This window comes from Chlamydotis macqueenii, chromosome 2, assembly GCF_036417535.1.
Source record: "Chlamydotis macqueenii isolate bChlMac1 chromosome 2, bChlMac1.mat, whole genome shotgun sequence".
Taxonomy (NCBI): Eukaryota; Metazoa; Chordata; class Aves; order Otidiformes; family Otididae; genus Chlamydotis; species Chlamydotis macqueenii.
The window spans coordinates 108,309,138-108,324,529 of record NC_141557.1 but is presented as its reverse complement, the minus strand read 5'-3'; the positions used below and the strand labels follow the sequence as shown (position 1 = coordinate 108,324,529).

General features: G+C 38.8%; 1 protein-coding gene across 1 annotated transcript in view; it reads right to left on the bottom strand.

The window, feature by feature from the left end:
- The window catches only part of PIEZO2 (piezo type mechanosensitive ion channel component 2), a 323,563-nt gene that overhangs the window by 75,204 nt on the left and 232,967 nt on the right, over positions 1-15,392 (bottom strand). Inside the window, exons 14-18 of the mRNA XM_086740615.1 lie at positions 13,670-13,793; positions 11,739-12,007; positions 10,912-11,060; positions 9,998-10,171; positions 1,672-1,904 (exon numbers count right to left, since the gene is read on the bottom strand). Coding sequence (XP_086596741.1) covers positions 1,672-1,904; positions 9,998-10,171; positions 10,912-11,060; positions 11,739-12,007; positions 13,670-13,793 — 949 coding nt within the window. The remainder of the gene's footprint in view (positions 1-1,671; positions 1,905-9,997; positions 10,172-10,911; positions 11,061-11,738; positions 12,008-13,669; positions 13,794-15,392) is intronic.

Sequence of the window (15,392 nt, the reverse complement as noted above, 5' to 3'; positions counted from 1 at the left end):
AACTTATCTGGTTATTATATATATAAAGCAAGCTGAGATGGTTATTCTGCACACATTTGTATGAAAAAGATGAATTTTGGAACACCTGACAAACAAATTCTGATTTTTTTTTCTTCTACTCTTTTTCTCCAACCACAGCTTCGAAAATGCTAATAAAAATGCTGTGTGATGTAAATACCGTGACTAAATGATTAGATTTGAAAAATTAATGAAGTTACAGATCCTTAGTCTTTCAAGTGTGCTTTTATAAGCACAGTAAGTATATTTTGAGAAAGTCTTTATTTATAGAATTAGATGTTCACACTTGTTCTTCCATTGCATTTATTTCATTTTGCAGTGTTACCATCATGCAAATTATATCTAAACAGTGCCAGTTAAGTGGAACAGGGCAGGTAAGGTACTGTACCGAGATTTGTCTAGCATGTGCAGGCAGTATATGGGCAGGGGATAAAAACATCCATTGAAAAATTGTACATCACTGTGTAATAAAGTCTGCACATGTGAACATGTTAAAATAATGTTAAACTCCAGTCATATGGCTAAATAAAAATGATATAACTCTTTGGTAGAAATAAATGCATGCACAGCTTAAAGATGGATCACACATGGCAAGCAGTACCTCATGCTATTGCCAAGCCCCTCTCACTCCAGTGCAGCAGGGGGCCTCGGAAGAGGGCTGCAGCTCCCCATTTCCCAGCTTGCATGTGTCACTGCACAAGGTAACCTCCAACAGCTTGCCTCTGTTCCCAAGCCTTTCCAGCAGGTAGGGATGGTCAGAGTGCAACAAACTCATCATCTTGCACAGACCACATGAGAGCTGGCCAAAAAAGGTTTCAATGGCCAATAAACACTTCTGTGAGGGAAGATGTCCCACCCATGAAAGACAAATAATTTCAGCTCAGCTCTCCTTGGGGCAGCTATGCCAGATGCTCTACCATTTTGCCGTGACAAAGACTCTGTCCCTATCTATGTGTCACAGGCCTGTGAATATTGGCGTGAGCGACTAAATCTGTGGTAAGCCCATTTCCAGACAACACAGCTTCCTTGGGTGTCAAATGCCCTTCCCTGGTTTTCTTTCATGGCTCATATTCCAGACTGAGTTATGGAAATAATTCATGTTAGGAGCTCATCCTAGCAATATCAAGGATGACAACATCAGCTTTACCCATGTCTGCCCTTAAGCATTTTTATGTTCATCTGGCATCAATTACACATTCCATATTCAGAAGTGAAAAATATGACACTAATGTGCACAAATAATGAAGCAAAGCCATTGGGACTTCTGGAGTGGAATGCCTTGAAAGCAGGCAGTATCAGAGATTAACTATGCATGTGTATTTTCTGTATTACAAAGAGATTTCACTCTAAAAGAGTTCTTAGGATGTGGAGTAACCTCCTATTACTCCAACCCAGACTAGAAGAAAGAGTTGGGGTTTCTTTTGTTGTAATTCATCCAGCATCCTACAGAAACAGTACAATTTTTCCCTAGAAGAGACTGTAGCCTGTTGAATAATTAACAAGTAGCCATCTGCTCAGTTTGAGTTCTTTCTGCAAAGACTGTATGTAAAAATAAAGGAAAGTCTGATGACTGAGGTGAGCAGGGATAACCAACAATATTGTCACTCTTAACTAAGGCTGAGGAAGGCAAAATTTGCAATCTGCAGAGCTTACCTGTAGTTTCTTCTTCCTCGGATTCATTGTCTTCATCATCATCATCTTCCTTGTCCTCATCTTCCTTTTCTTCTTCTTTTCCTTTTTCGGCCCTCCCTTTCCCTCCCTCCCCCTCTGGTTCCTCCATTCTTTTCTCACCAGGCTCTTCCAGCATTTTATCATCTCCCTTTTCTCTGCTGGCTGTTAAATTCATCATAGTTATGTCAGGCAGGCTTCCATCTTGGTGCACCAGTCTGTTGGTAAATGGAAGCATGTCAGCAAACTGAGCAGTAATGACATCGTAGTCTTTTTCTGTTTCGAGATGTATAATTAGAAAAAAATAAACCATTCATGGAAAATGCCTTAGAAGCTGAAAAGTTAATGATTCTGGTACTTTCTCCAAACACACACTGCAAATTGAGTTGGAATGTATTAGTAACTACTTCTCACTCAGATACTAATGGTTAGTTAGTAATGAGTGGTATTGACACTTAAACTTGACATTTTCCCCACTGGAGAAAATGGTCAGAGTTTAAGATGTAGAAGCATGAAATGACATTGCTTAAGAGGAAACATTTCATGACTTCATACAGGACTTACTCATTTTGGTGGTTTGGTATTTTTTTCTTGAGGCTGCTCAAAGTAATTGGAACAGAAAGAAAAAGGGAGATGAGAACAGAGGGGTTACAGAAGAAGGTAATCGACAAATATGTCATGCTACATCACAAGTAATAAAGCATTCTCCTACTCCAGCTGCAGAAGCCTTCTGATGCCAAGAGCATGCCATCATGACATTCACAGGGCGCTTCTGTAAGGAAACAGGGAATTGCAGCACAGATGGAAAGGGGGGAACCTATTTACACCAGTGCTAAACATGGTCAATGTTGTACCATGCTGTCAATAATGTAGCAGAATCACCACAAGTATCTGATTGATGACTGTAAATGCATTTCCACCTTCTTCCAACTGAAAGACGCAGCTGGGAAGCCAAGGAATTTGCAAATTTTCTTCCAGCTATGGTTTGGGAACAAATGAAAGCAAAAATTCCATGGCTGTGGCTTCAGTAAATTTTATCATGTCTGTCTTTGACAGTGCCATTCATTCTCTCTCTTTTCTACATCTCACGGAGAATTTTTCTTAGATTTCTGTCTGTCTCTTACTAAATCTATTAGTAATTTTCAGACTACTAAAACTAGGATACAATTGATTTAACATGGAAATGGTATTACTATGGTGCCAATTTTTCTGAGACTTATTCAGTATGTATCTTTTTTTTTTTTTCTGAGAAAAGAGACATTCTTTAGGAATTCAGATATTTTCTCTTTTCTCCCTCAGCTGTGTTGTTGGGACTCGCCTTCCGTGTTTGCAGAAAATCCACTTTTCCTAATTCCCCGATCCTATGTGCTTTGCTGAGCCCAGTGCTTACTGTCATAAATAGCTCCTTTTTATAAGATTTCTTACAATAAAGTCTCCCTTTGGCAAGTGTATATCTGTAGGACCAGATCACTAGATGTTTAGTTATGTTATTGAAATCACTACACTCAGCATACTTTCAAGAACTTGTGATTGTTCTTGGACTATGCAAGTAACTTCAATATGCTACAGTACCATCTCAGGGATTTATTTTACATGATGTGAAATTCTGGCATATTACCATTTAGACAGGAAATTCTGCCCATTTTAACTAGGATTTTTACAGTTCAGGAAACTAAAAATATAGATTTATCCATTTGATCAATAAAAATAAGAGCATATGCTAAGCAGTTAATGAGAAAGTCAAACAAGTAGGATTATTTTTCAAACATTTGGGAGTTGCAGTTTCTTTAAGATGAAAACTTTGGTGGCTCAAATTAGGGCAAAACTACAGAAATTTGACTAAAAAATTCTGAAGTAGAAATATCATACCAATTACCAAAAAGTAGAAAAGGTGGTTTAAAAGTAGAAGTTTAACGTCAAGCACCAAACAAGATCACTGAATAAACACATTAATGACAATGATTATTAACATCTCTCATCATGGACTGGGCAATGAACCTGAATGTCCAACAATCTGAAAATCTCTTACACTCAACAATATATTCAGTAGCTTTGGCTACTGGAAACTAGGTTTTTTGTCTGATATACTTTATTTTTATATTTAAGCTAGCACACATACTAAAAGGATACTTAAATATCTATAAAATGACTAAAAAATAATATCCCCTAAAATTACATAATTAACTAAAACTCTAATAATGTACCAACAGGAGGGTCATGTATGAAGAAGAGAGAATGAATTTTCACTTCAATTCAAATTTTATGGAGAGTCTCAGTTACCATAAATCATCAGAGCCCATTTAAAAGGCAACATTCAATGAAATTAAAATATCCATACAACCAGACAGGTTTTGCACATGTGCAATTGCACTGATTTTAATAAGGTATCTTCCCAATTGACTTTTATAATGGAAAACCTTCATTCACACTGGTGTACATCAAGGACTTAATGACTTACCTCAGTGTAAACTGGACAGAAACACAGTAACCCTACAGGATTTCATACGAGAGGACTCATCTTTCTCTTACTCATATAACTCCCATTCATTTCCAGGAAATCCAGAAGGTGATGGGGTTATAGAGATGGGTACATGCAATATAGATACGTGATAAAGCCTCAGTATGAGGTCAGTTTTCAGTATGTTGGTGCTTAGTTGTACTGACATCAGTAGGCTCGAGCACGGGACTGTGTGCTCAGGAGAACCAAGGCTTGACAAGAAGCCCTGCCTACTATTCAAAAGTTAGCCTACTTGGAATCTTTCTTCTCAAATCTCCTCAGTTATTGCTAGGGTTGTTGTTCCTCTTTTATTTTTTTACTACAAGATCCCATGATGTCATGTAACAGACAACACTGAGAAGCTAGGATTTAGAAACTACACTAGTTTAGAATATCTAAGACAAGCTACCCATAGAGGCTTCAGAGCTAGTCAGTGTAACTTCAAGTTGGAAGCATATACTGGTGGGAAATTATCAGAAATAACACACAGTTATTGTGTCTGACACTTAGGAAGAGGAATAACTAAACAATAATGGAGCCAACAAGCCTTGAAGGTATAGCCACTAATGCTTTTAACTGAGAGCATTTCCTAGCCTCAAATTTATTAAACAGGGTATCACTAACAAGAAGTATACCAGCAGATACAGTTTTAGGCATCAAAGCAATTTCAGAGGCACTAAAATCAGGCATGTGCCCCATGTCCTTGCTAGACTCCTAGTGCTTTCATCTATTTGTAATTTGCTAGAGCAGAATATTAATTAATAACAACTTACTGGATGTATTATGAAGCATCTTTTGCCTTTGACAATTTTTTTGCAGTTTATTAATTGCTTGAAACCTTCTAGCTCAAAACAATTTCTCAAGTATCTTCATACACAGCCTTAATAACAGAAAGGTTTCTGCTCTGTAAAACATGAGCGTCCCACCTCCTGAATATTTGGTGTGCAGGATTGAAACCAAGGACGCAGTGCCATACCTCTACCTGCAGGACCCTGAGCGCTTTCCTTGCCCTTGCAGAGGGTTTTGCTGCCTGCACCCAAGGCCAGCTGGCTGATACATGTTAGGGTGAGGGCCAGCCAGGAAGCCTCAGTGCAAGGGGTCCCTCTCCTTCCTTTGGGAGCTGCTTTCACGCTCAGGGTCTTGCCTCTACATTGCAGCTGCATCGCAACTGCGTCTGTGCCTGCTCCTCTGCCTCCCTAATCCTAAGCCTGACCCACAGACTGACTTCCTGCCTTCACTTCTGATCCGGTTCATCTCTAATATCTTGCTGGGAGCTTCCCAGGCTGTGGCTGACCCTGGTTACCATCTTCGCACCGGATCCTCACCCTCAGTTGCTGGTTCCCATTCCTGACTCCCCGTGGGAGAGAATCCAGCCTTGGCTCCCGGTTCGTCTGACCTCGCCCAGCTGCCTGCCCTCACTGCTCCCTGACACACAGGTTTCCTACAGACCAAGCTTCCAGGCCTCGTGAACTTTTAACAACTCTGGCCTAAACTATGTGATTATATTTGAAGAAGCAGCATGAACATGATACATAAATTAACTTCTTGTTAGAACAGGAAGTCACAAATACCTAAACAAGGGATCTTCTTGGCTTTTCTGTTTATATTCTGTAGTGACAACAAACTCAGCAGTCTTTCTATTCTTGGACCTGATTAAACAAAAGCCCACATTTACTCCAGTCAAATATTTTGAAAGAAATCTACTTTGTGGAACTGTTTTCAAAATGCCATTTATAAAAGGATGATGATGATGGCAATATGGGCTTTTGTAGTTTGGATACTGCAGCACCCAACTCAGTCTATGAACTAAAATCCTTAACACGCAGTGGTCTCGGTGTACTACATGTTCCATTTCTGTTTCTGAATCGGGAAATCTCAGTCTCTACAAGCTCATAATACATACTCCATAATTAATTGACCTGGCTCTCAAATTCCCTTTCTCAGATGCTTGTGAGGAAGACAGGGACATGTGCCTGTGTGTGTCTGTGTGCGCATGCAAGCATGCATCTTTCCATGCACAAACAAAGGGTAGATAAATGAGCCTCCTCAACCAAGTCTGTTGTCTACAGCCAATTACAGATAGCACCAATTGTTCCTGTATTGAGGCATGGGCAAAGTTTAAGAGAAGAACTCCCAGCTGGGAGATGAACTCACAACATATACATACGCAGGAGAGATGTATTAACTGCTTCCCCAGCTTTAGGAGACTACAATACCTGAACATCATTCTCTCCCTGCTTACTTCACAGTACTGTGCAACAAGAACATACTTTGTTTTAAGGCAATTAAGAAGTAATCAAAAAGTTAAGGTATATTTGTTTTAAAGGAAAGGAAGAATTGAAGTACCCACCTATTAATTATTAGATAAACACGGCCATTGACTTTGGCATGGCTATGAGGTGGGAGATGAAAGCACAAGAACGCATGAGATGAAAATGGGAAATGAATTAGAGAGAGAGAAAAGGAAACCATTAAATAGGAACAAACACACTTTCCTGTCTACCAAGAGAGACACATTGTCATTACAAAGCACAATCTGAAAGCTAAACATACACCATGCAGTGAAAAGTCTAAGAAGCTTATAAATGCAATACTTAGACACTTAGACCGTATGCAATGTTAGTTAGACCTGCAGGTTCTTTACATAGACCCCAAAATGTGAGAACAGTCTCCAATGCTTTATCTCAAATAAGCCACAGAATGTTCTGCATATTTTAAAAAATAACTGCTTTGCTTGTTTTTTATTTAAAAGTGATTATAATGGAGCATCAAACCACAGAAATTATTTGTCTCACAGGCTTGATCTCTGCCGTATCATAATTCATGGTGCAATAAGGAAATGGGCTTGGGAAGTCCTAATCAGAGGATTTTTCTTTCTCTTGCAGATGTAAAATTGATCTTTATAAATCACCTTTATAAACAGTGAGAACTGCTTCACTCTGCTATTTCCAGTGTGGCAGTTTCTGTCCCCTCTATTTGCAGCTGGCAGAGTCTTACTCTTGAACTGACTCTGCAAACTTTGCTCATATGAAGCAGCATCTTAACAATTTTAATAAGACTTTTCAGTTAGACACAAACATAAAACCATAATCATACATAGCAGTTCAGAGGCAGATGGAGGAACTGGAGCTGCTTTCCCTATTACTTTCATGATTAGCTCTCATCTGCTGTGGTTGTTTTAACAAGTTTGCTATTAAAATAATTGAATTCTGTCTGCTTAATCAAAACTAAGGTTCAGTTTCTTTATTTAATTTTTTTTTTTGTTTCTTACAAAAGAAGCAGCATAACACCAGTTTTGAAAGGTAAACTAGCTGCTGAGTGAATGCTAGCGCTTTCAAAGCAAAAGGGAAAAGGAAGTTTCAGTGGCTTTGTAAGAAAATTGAACATATACGTATGAGTCTTAAATTTGTGTTTTAATTGTCCCTACAAGTTATTTCTACTACTACCACTACTGTTAGGCTGGAGCTGGATGTTGTGCTAGTTCTTATCCAGCTTTTGGCATCATCAATACAAATGTCAGGTGAGCTCTCGTCCTGAGAACTTTTTAGCTTAGAACTATAAAGTCATCTGATGCTCAGTGCATCAGATTTATCACATTAAGAGGGAAGAAAATAGCTGTATTTTCATATGTCAGGCATTGTTTATACTAATACAAACCAGAAAAAGTGTTCTGATTTGAGTACTGGACACATTTGTGAAAGTTTCTGATTAGGAAAAAACGATGTGTGTGATACCTGTGATTTTGAAATACTGCAAAAAGGCAAATGTAGCACATACATCACAGTTAAGATTTTAAAATATCTAGCTGCTTACCTGACAGCTCAATACAATTTAGTACATAGGAAGACTTTAAAAAATAGCAATATAGCAGCAAGGCAAAAAAGCTAAAGATATCACATGATCCTCTTCACCTGCTACTTTACTTCAGCAGAGTCTGGTGTGACAACAAATGTCTACTTTCAGCACCCTATTTCAAAGCTACTTATGCCTGGCAAAAAGGTCACTGACTACTGATAAAAACTACATCCTACAACTTTTTCTTTATTTTTTTTTGTGAAAACATTTAGTGTCTTTAGTCTCAGTGGTTCCATCCTCTGAGGATTATATGACTTTAGTCACAGTCACAGTCACAGTCACACATGCCAGCATTTGGAGAGCTGTAGGTAATATTCTGGTGTCTTTCACGTGTAACAGGAAGATTTGTAAGCAGTGGTTTCACAGGCAGAGTGTACTGTACCATGAACCCACCTATATCCTGGGAGCGTCTCAGGGTTGTTGTTTTTTTTCCATTTTGTGCCTACTGGATCACACTAGGAGGGAGGTGGAACCTGTTTCTAGTTACTCAGCACGTGTGCAAAGTGTTTGGGCTACAAAAGATCTTGAGCAGTTACTGCAAACTGTAGTGCATTCCTTCAAACGCCTCAGCCCGTGAACAACCCCTGTTTCAGCTCAGACACCTATCTGGGCTCTGGTTTCAGGGCTTGGCTGCCCAGTTTAGAGAAGTTAACATGCACCCGCTGCTGCACAGAAAGTTTGCTACAGGCAAAGAAAGTTTGCTCACAGGCCGTTTCAAAGGGCCCTTGAATTCACCATCAGATTTAGCAATTCAAGAAAAGCAAAATGAAAAAGTATTATGCAAACAGTCATTTAAAAGGTAAGTTAAAAAAAAAAAGATAATACAACATTGTTAGGAAATTTTATGAAGTTTGATTTGTTCTGGTTTTAAAGACAGCAACCAAAAGCTATAGAAGTAGAGCTTATTCACATGCACTGCCGATAGGAAACATAAACATACTTGTACCATACACTGTAAAGTTGGTTCATGTTAAATTCAATGCATGAAAAACATCTGAAATGCTTTTGCAAATCTAGCAAGTCCTAGAGCAGAATTCTCCGTTAAGATAAACTGTCATTATTCCACAACACATTGTGGTGTACATGTTGTTATATATCTAGTCCCCACTCACAGAAGTGCAGCTGAGTTACACTTAACATTGCACAGGTAAACACTCTAAAAAACAGTGTCCAAATGAATTGGTTTATTCCAAGAATTAGAGTAAATGTCATTGCATGGTATGACACAATGTACTACGAAACATTTCCCTCTCTTATACTCCTGGAGCAGGATCCTAGGCCAGGTATGTTTTTATGCAGAAGAATATGGAAGAGCTAAACACAGGAAAAGTGAGGTCTCAGAATCATGAAAAAATGCTAATGAACGTCTTGGATTAGATCGCTGAATGTCTCAAAGAGTTAGCATAGCCAAGGGTCAGTGCTTTAAAGAGTTGACAGGTTTGGGATTTTTCCATTTCTAAAGTTCAACTTTATGAAAGGCCTAACAGTCCAGTGCAAATGTGGTGTTTGCCAAAGATCTCCCAATCTTAATATGGCCCTTAAAAGGGACATCAAAAAACAGAAGTGACCTGAATTAAAAGACATATTTTCTACTATTGATAGGACTTACAAAGAGGCACATATAGCAATTAAGCATCTAACTCCTATTAAAGGTCAAAGATAAATAAATGAGATAAACAAGTAAATAAATTATTACTATCAGTACCTTTGAAAATGTACCCCAAAATGAAAAAAAATTAATGTGTTGGGGAAAGTGGAGGAAGACAGATACTTTGGTTGTTGTTTGTTTCGTGGGGTTCTGGATACATGTTGATGTTGATTATTTTTTCTCCCTTCTTTTTAAAGAAGGTAATCATAGCAAAGGCAAATAACATCTAATGAAAAGTGAGCATTATGAGACAGTCAGAAACAGCATTTTCATACAGATAATGCATAGCTCCATTTACTTTGTTTCTTTACCTGTAGATAGTGTTGTCCTGTTTGCTGGTTACAGCTTTTAAATCAGTGAGCTGGAGAAATCGGTCATGGAAATAGTGAAGGTGTAAGATACACGCCAGTAGGAAGGAGGTGGGGATAAAGATGCGTGTGAATAGCTCAGCCACAGAAAACCGTTTTAAGCCAAGGTCTGCTAGCCTGGAAAAAAATGTAAGCCACTAAGTCACCTTTTCACACCAAAATCTTTCTCTTGCCATAAGACATTATTACTAATCATTTGCAATAGGAAATAAGGGGCTGGTACTTGTTATGTGGTTTTAGTTCTTTATTCTAAACCAGCAACTTTCATGATGCAAATATCTTGCATTTGGACATAGTAATGTAGAGAGATACTGTAAACATACAGATCTAAATGAATCAACCCTGCCACAGACCTCTTGAACCAGATGAGTTGTCTCACTGCAAGTCTTGCACTGGAGACCCACTCTTACTGCATATACTTTCTGATGTAAGCTCCTGTTGAGAAATGCCCAACACATCATGAGGAGCAAGAAATTCAGCCCTCCTCATTAACAGGAGGGCAGGTCCACCTTATTCAGCTCCAGATATCCTGCAGATCTACCCTTAATCTCTCCACGGATCTCTAGTCAAAGAATTAGAAAGAAGTACTGGCACTGTATTAGGAACAGGAGCGGTGCCAACGCCTGGACAGCAGATGGGAGGAAATACAACTCTTTGGGCCCTTCTCATGTTCTTGCTGATCCCTGTTCTTACACCAGTAAATTTATGGCTTCAGAGCTGAGTGCTTAAAGTCAGCTATGTCTTGGGATGATCTCATGATGTTTTCCCCTCACAAGATGGAAGAGTGCTCTCAGAGCATTCCACCACACTGAACTCAAAAGTCCAAAGGAAAAATGAAATTAGATAAAAATGCTTACTTGTTTTCATCCAGGCCCGTCATGTTCTTCCACAATCCAGGGAACGACTCAAACTGGTATGTATAGATGAAGATAAGTACCAACATTGTGTAAACAACCACTGACATCCAAAAGTATTTTAAAATCCTTCTCCACCATTCGTAGTGCACCTGAAAATCATCACACACTAAAGATGTTGAAACAAGTTGAAGGCAAAGACACTGACAAAAATACCGACAATACTGTACTGGCAAACAAAGACTAAGAATAGTATTTTTCCTAGCTGGCCTAAACTGAACAATGCTTACCCAACAGCAGCCACAGTTCTTTGAGACAGCTTTTACTCCTGATGCACATTCACCCAAGTACAGATTTTTGTGTAAAAATATCTGTTGGGGTACAACCACAGACATAAAGGCCAGGGACACCTTCAGTCACTCAGTTTTATCACTATGAGGTGATGAAAGTCCAGGAGGAGAGGGACTCCATGCTCATTGGGGTGTAGAAGCCGTGTGGATCAGCTGTCACAAAAACTGGTGGCTATGTAGGATATGCACAGGCCCAGAATTTTGCCACACAGGTTCCATAGCTCAGGGTGATGTGGAGTGGAGTCCCAAAGCAGATGTGTGCATTGTATGCGTCTAATTTGCATGCACTTTGTCTGCCACTATAATCAAAAGCCAAAGGAGAATTAGTCTCAACCCCTTCAAATTATCTTATTATGTTGCATGTAACTGAAGAACAAACACACTGTTTATGAATTCTGTTTGGAGCTACTTTATTACCAAGTTAAAGGTATGAACCATTGCATTCAAGGATAAAATTTAGTTAACACGGTGTTCACTTACCTGATAGAGGGCCACACAGAAGAGGAACAGTACCATATAGATGATTTTGTACATGACAATTCTACCCTCAAAGCTGACAAAGAAGAACATGCCCCCACAGACGTAAATCCAGTACTTGATGAACATAGCCATCACCAGCTTTCCGAGGACTTTCATAATATCCTGTTCATTCTCATCATCCTCTTCCTCCTCCTCCTCCTCCTTCTCTTTCTCCTTCTCCTTCTCTTCCTCCTGTTCTTCTGCCACTTCTCCCTCTTGCAACTCCTCTTCTGCAAATACAGAGTCACATTTGGCCTCTGTCTGTTGTGGGGACTTTTAGTAAGAATTGAAACGGGTGGAAAGTAAAATCTCTGCACGCAACACAGAAGCTTAAAGCACAATATTCACAAGAGACTGTATTTCTGAATCATACATGCCTCCAGAGCAGAGGAAAGAGTTTTAACTTCATATGAACTTCAACCTGCTCCTGGAGCCATACAGTGCATAGCTATACATCCTGACCAGACATCCGTCTTCACTTTGTCTGAAATGCAGGCAGCTGTAGTGGAAAATTAGAGCCTAAGTGTTGTATAATGGGTAACAGTCAAAACACTTTCCATGGCAATAACTACACTCCCAGGCAAGAAACTTTTTAAACTGGAAAACAAAGAAACCACCAGCACCACCAGAAACCTCTCACCTTCAGTTTAAAGTTTAAACTCTCATCTTGAGTTTGAAAGTCTTATCTTGAGCTTTGTCCTTTAGAGAATATGGTGGTTACCTCCAAAAACCACAAGCAAGGGAAATCACTAACATAAAACCAAACAAGCTTAAAAAAATATAAATGCTGCACTAACACTGCTGTTTTTCAAAGGAACTACTGCTTTTCCAGCTTCTTCTGCTGTACCTGAACCACTGCAGAAAACACAAACTGCTTTTGCCTTATGAAGAGGTCAGGAATCTCCAGTTATGAACCTTCTGAGGCTTGTGGAGGGCAGGGTAAGTGTCCTCCCAATAGCAAGCATATGTAAGTAAGTATCCAGACAACAGGGACTGTCAAACTCCCAGCATGTAGCTGTAATGCTTTTCTTCACATTGAGAACAATATCGAGACTTCACCATCAAAAGGCTCGCCTATTCCTTTTGTTCCACTCATCATCCCTCTTCTCAGACTCTTTCCTTGCTCTTGCCTTGCAAATCCTTGCAGTGTCCAGCTCTGACACTGATCAGACATTTCCTTTGAGACAAATACTGTAATGACTCAAACAGGAAGCTACATCACTGCTTCCCAGGCTGGCTTTCACTATTCCAGTGAGTTGAACTTGTTCAGATCAACATCCAGAGAGACAGAAAAGAGGCAGAAAGGTTTGGAGGAACATGTGCCCAGTAGCAAAAGAGAGAATAGGCCAACAAGCTGCTAGATGAGCTGAAATTGTAGCAGTAAAGTTTGCTCTCAGGTACGCTTTGGATAGCATGAGCCCCTGCACTGAAAATATACATGCTTATTTTCCCATTTAAATTAGTTGTATCACTTCTGGTTTTATAGAAGCGTTTGTGTGCAAACACAACTTCAAAGCAACTTAGCAACTGACTTTCATATGTAAACTCTTATTTTCCCGTCGTTAAACTCCTATGGCAATTAAACTGCTGGTTTGAGTTTGGGACACAGGAGTAAACTGATTATTTGGCAATTCCGTGACATTTCTCAAATAAGTCCTTTCAATTATCTTCCCTTTTTTTCCAGTTGAACAGTAAAGAGAATTCTCATTTCATTTACATTTCTGAAGTACAAAGGTGCTCTTTTTTTATATCCTGAGAGATAGTTGCACATAGATTTTGTAATATCTTCCTTAGCTACTAACAGGTACCTTGCTAATTGCTGTCAGCATTACAGAAATGCAGTAACTGGAACTTCTGTCCTGACTGAAGGACTAAATTGGATGTAGCTTTACCTTTTTCTTCATTTTCTTCACTTCCAACTTTGACCTCAGACAAAGTAGCTTCTTTTAGTTGAAGTGCTTTTTGTTCAGTGAGGTGTTGCCTAAGCAGTAGCCAGAAAGTAATTGTGAAAAGAATCTGCAAACAAAAATCAAAACAAAACCAACAGACTAATTGTACATCCTATGTCCTGCTAATACAAACATACGTTGTCATAAATTTTGTATGCCTTTGTTTTCTCAGTCTGTCAGAAAATGACAACCGTGGCATCAGTGTCAAAGTGCATTTTTGTGGAAGTTAAGCCGTTTAGGAAAAGTCCTGCACTAAAAACAACCGTATATTTCATTTGCACTTTTCCATTCAGAATAACTTTTCACTCTGTATCTTTTCTTAAATATATTTACCAATATGGTTCTATTATCCCCCATTCTATTCAGTTTTTAACTACGGTCTTATAAGATGAAGAATCTTCTCATTATATATTGATTGATATAATTTTTACCTGTCCATTTTTATTATTTTTTCCCTTTTTATAAGGAAGAAGTACAGGCAGGTGAGAGTACTGTCATTATTACGCTTTGGTACATATCCTTAGTATTTTGATTTAGGAGGTTTGGTGCTTCAGGTGCTTAAATGCAATTAATTTAAAAATAAAAAAAATTCTTTGTATGTCTTTAAGTAATAAAAGACTCAGTCAAATGAATATATCTTGCATTTGGAGCAGCTACAAGATTTAAGATGGCTTTTAATTCTTTGAAGAGCTTTAAGAGATGATAATTCCATAACAGGAGGATACCTTAGAAATAAATAAATCTCTTTAATGAAGACTACATTTCCATGTTTTACAAAAAGCTAAATTCAACAGCCTGCAATACTGAGAGATGGCCAAAACTGAGAAAACAGCATTATGCCTATTCATCACATACTTGATTTTACGCTTATGTTCTGCAAAGTTTCCACTGATTTCAGTGCTGCAGGAAAAGGGCTATTTCACTACTTTATAAGCTAGAAGAATAAAATCTCAAATAGGAAACATGTAAGAGCCAAGTATTTTGCATACAATAGAATAACAAGGCCAGCAGTACAACATAAAGAACTCTCCTGTTTTTCATCTAACCTGCAAGTACTTCACCAGGGAGAGGAGAGGTCCCAAGCCAGTGACAGCTGTTTTCACTGACTCTGGCTAATGCTGAACTGCAGCAGAAGACTGTCAGCCTGTGTGCATTGTCACAGCTTCTCCAGATACCTCCTGGAGCTCTGGCTTTTGCAACATAAGCCATTGATATTGTAAAACACGGATTTGCTCTGCAGTGATTAGCTCTGTCTCCGTGCTGCATTTACACCTTGTTCTCTTTGGCATTTCCAGAGCCACAGCTGGCTCTAAGAAAAGTCTTGAAAGGCTGCAGATCAAAGAAATGCTTTTAGTCCAACTTTTATAGAATCCACTTTATTTCCTTTTCAGACCAGGAAACACACACGTAGCATGCAGAAAATTATGTAGAAATAATTACAGTACATTTCTTTCTGTTTTCCTCTCTTTGCAGAATACAGTACCCAATATTTATTTAAATTCAACCTTTATTCAAAGGGCTTTAAACTAGGAATAACAGGGAGGGAGAGAGTTACTAGCAGCCTTGAGAGGGAGTGACGGACAGGGCTGACAAGCAAAGGGCTTCTGCAATGATGTGAATGAAAGGAAACACATAATCAACAAAAGAGGGATTATATGGGGTCGCC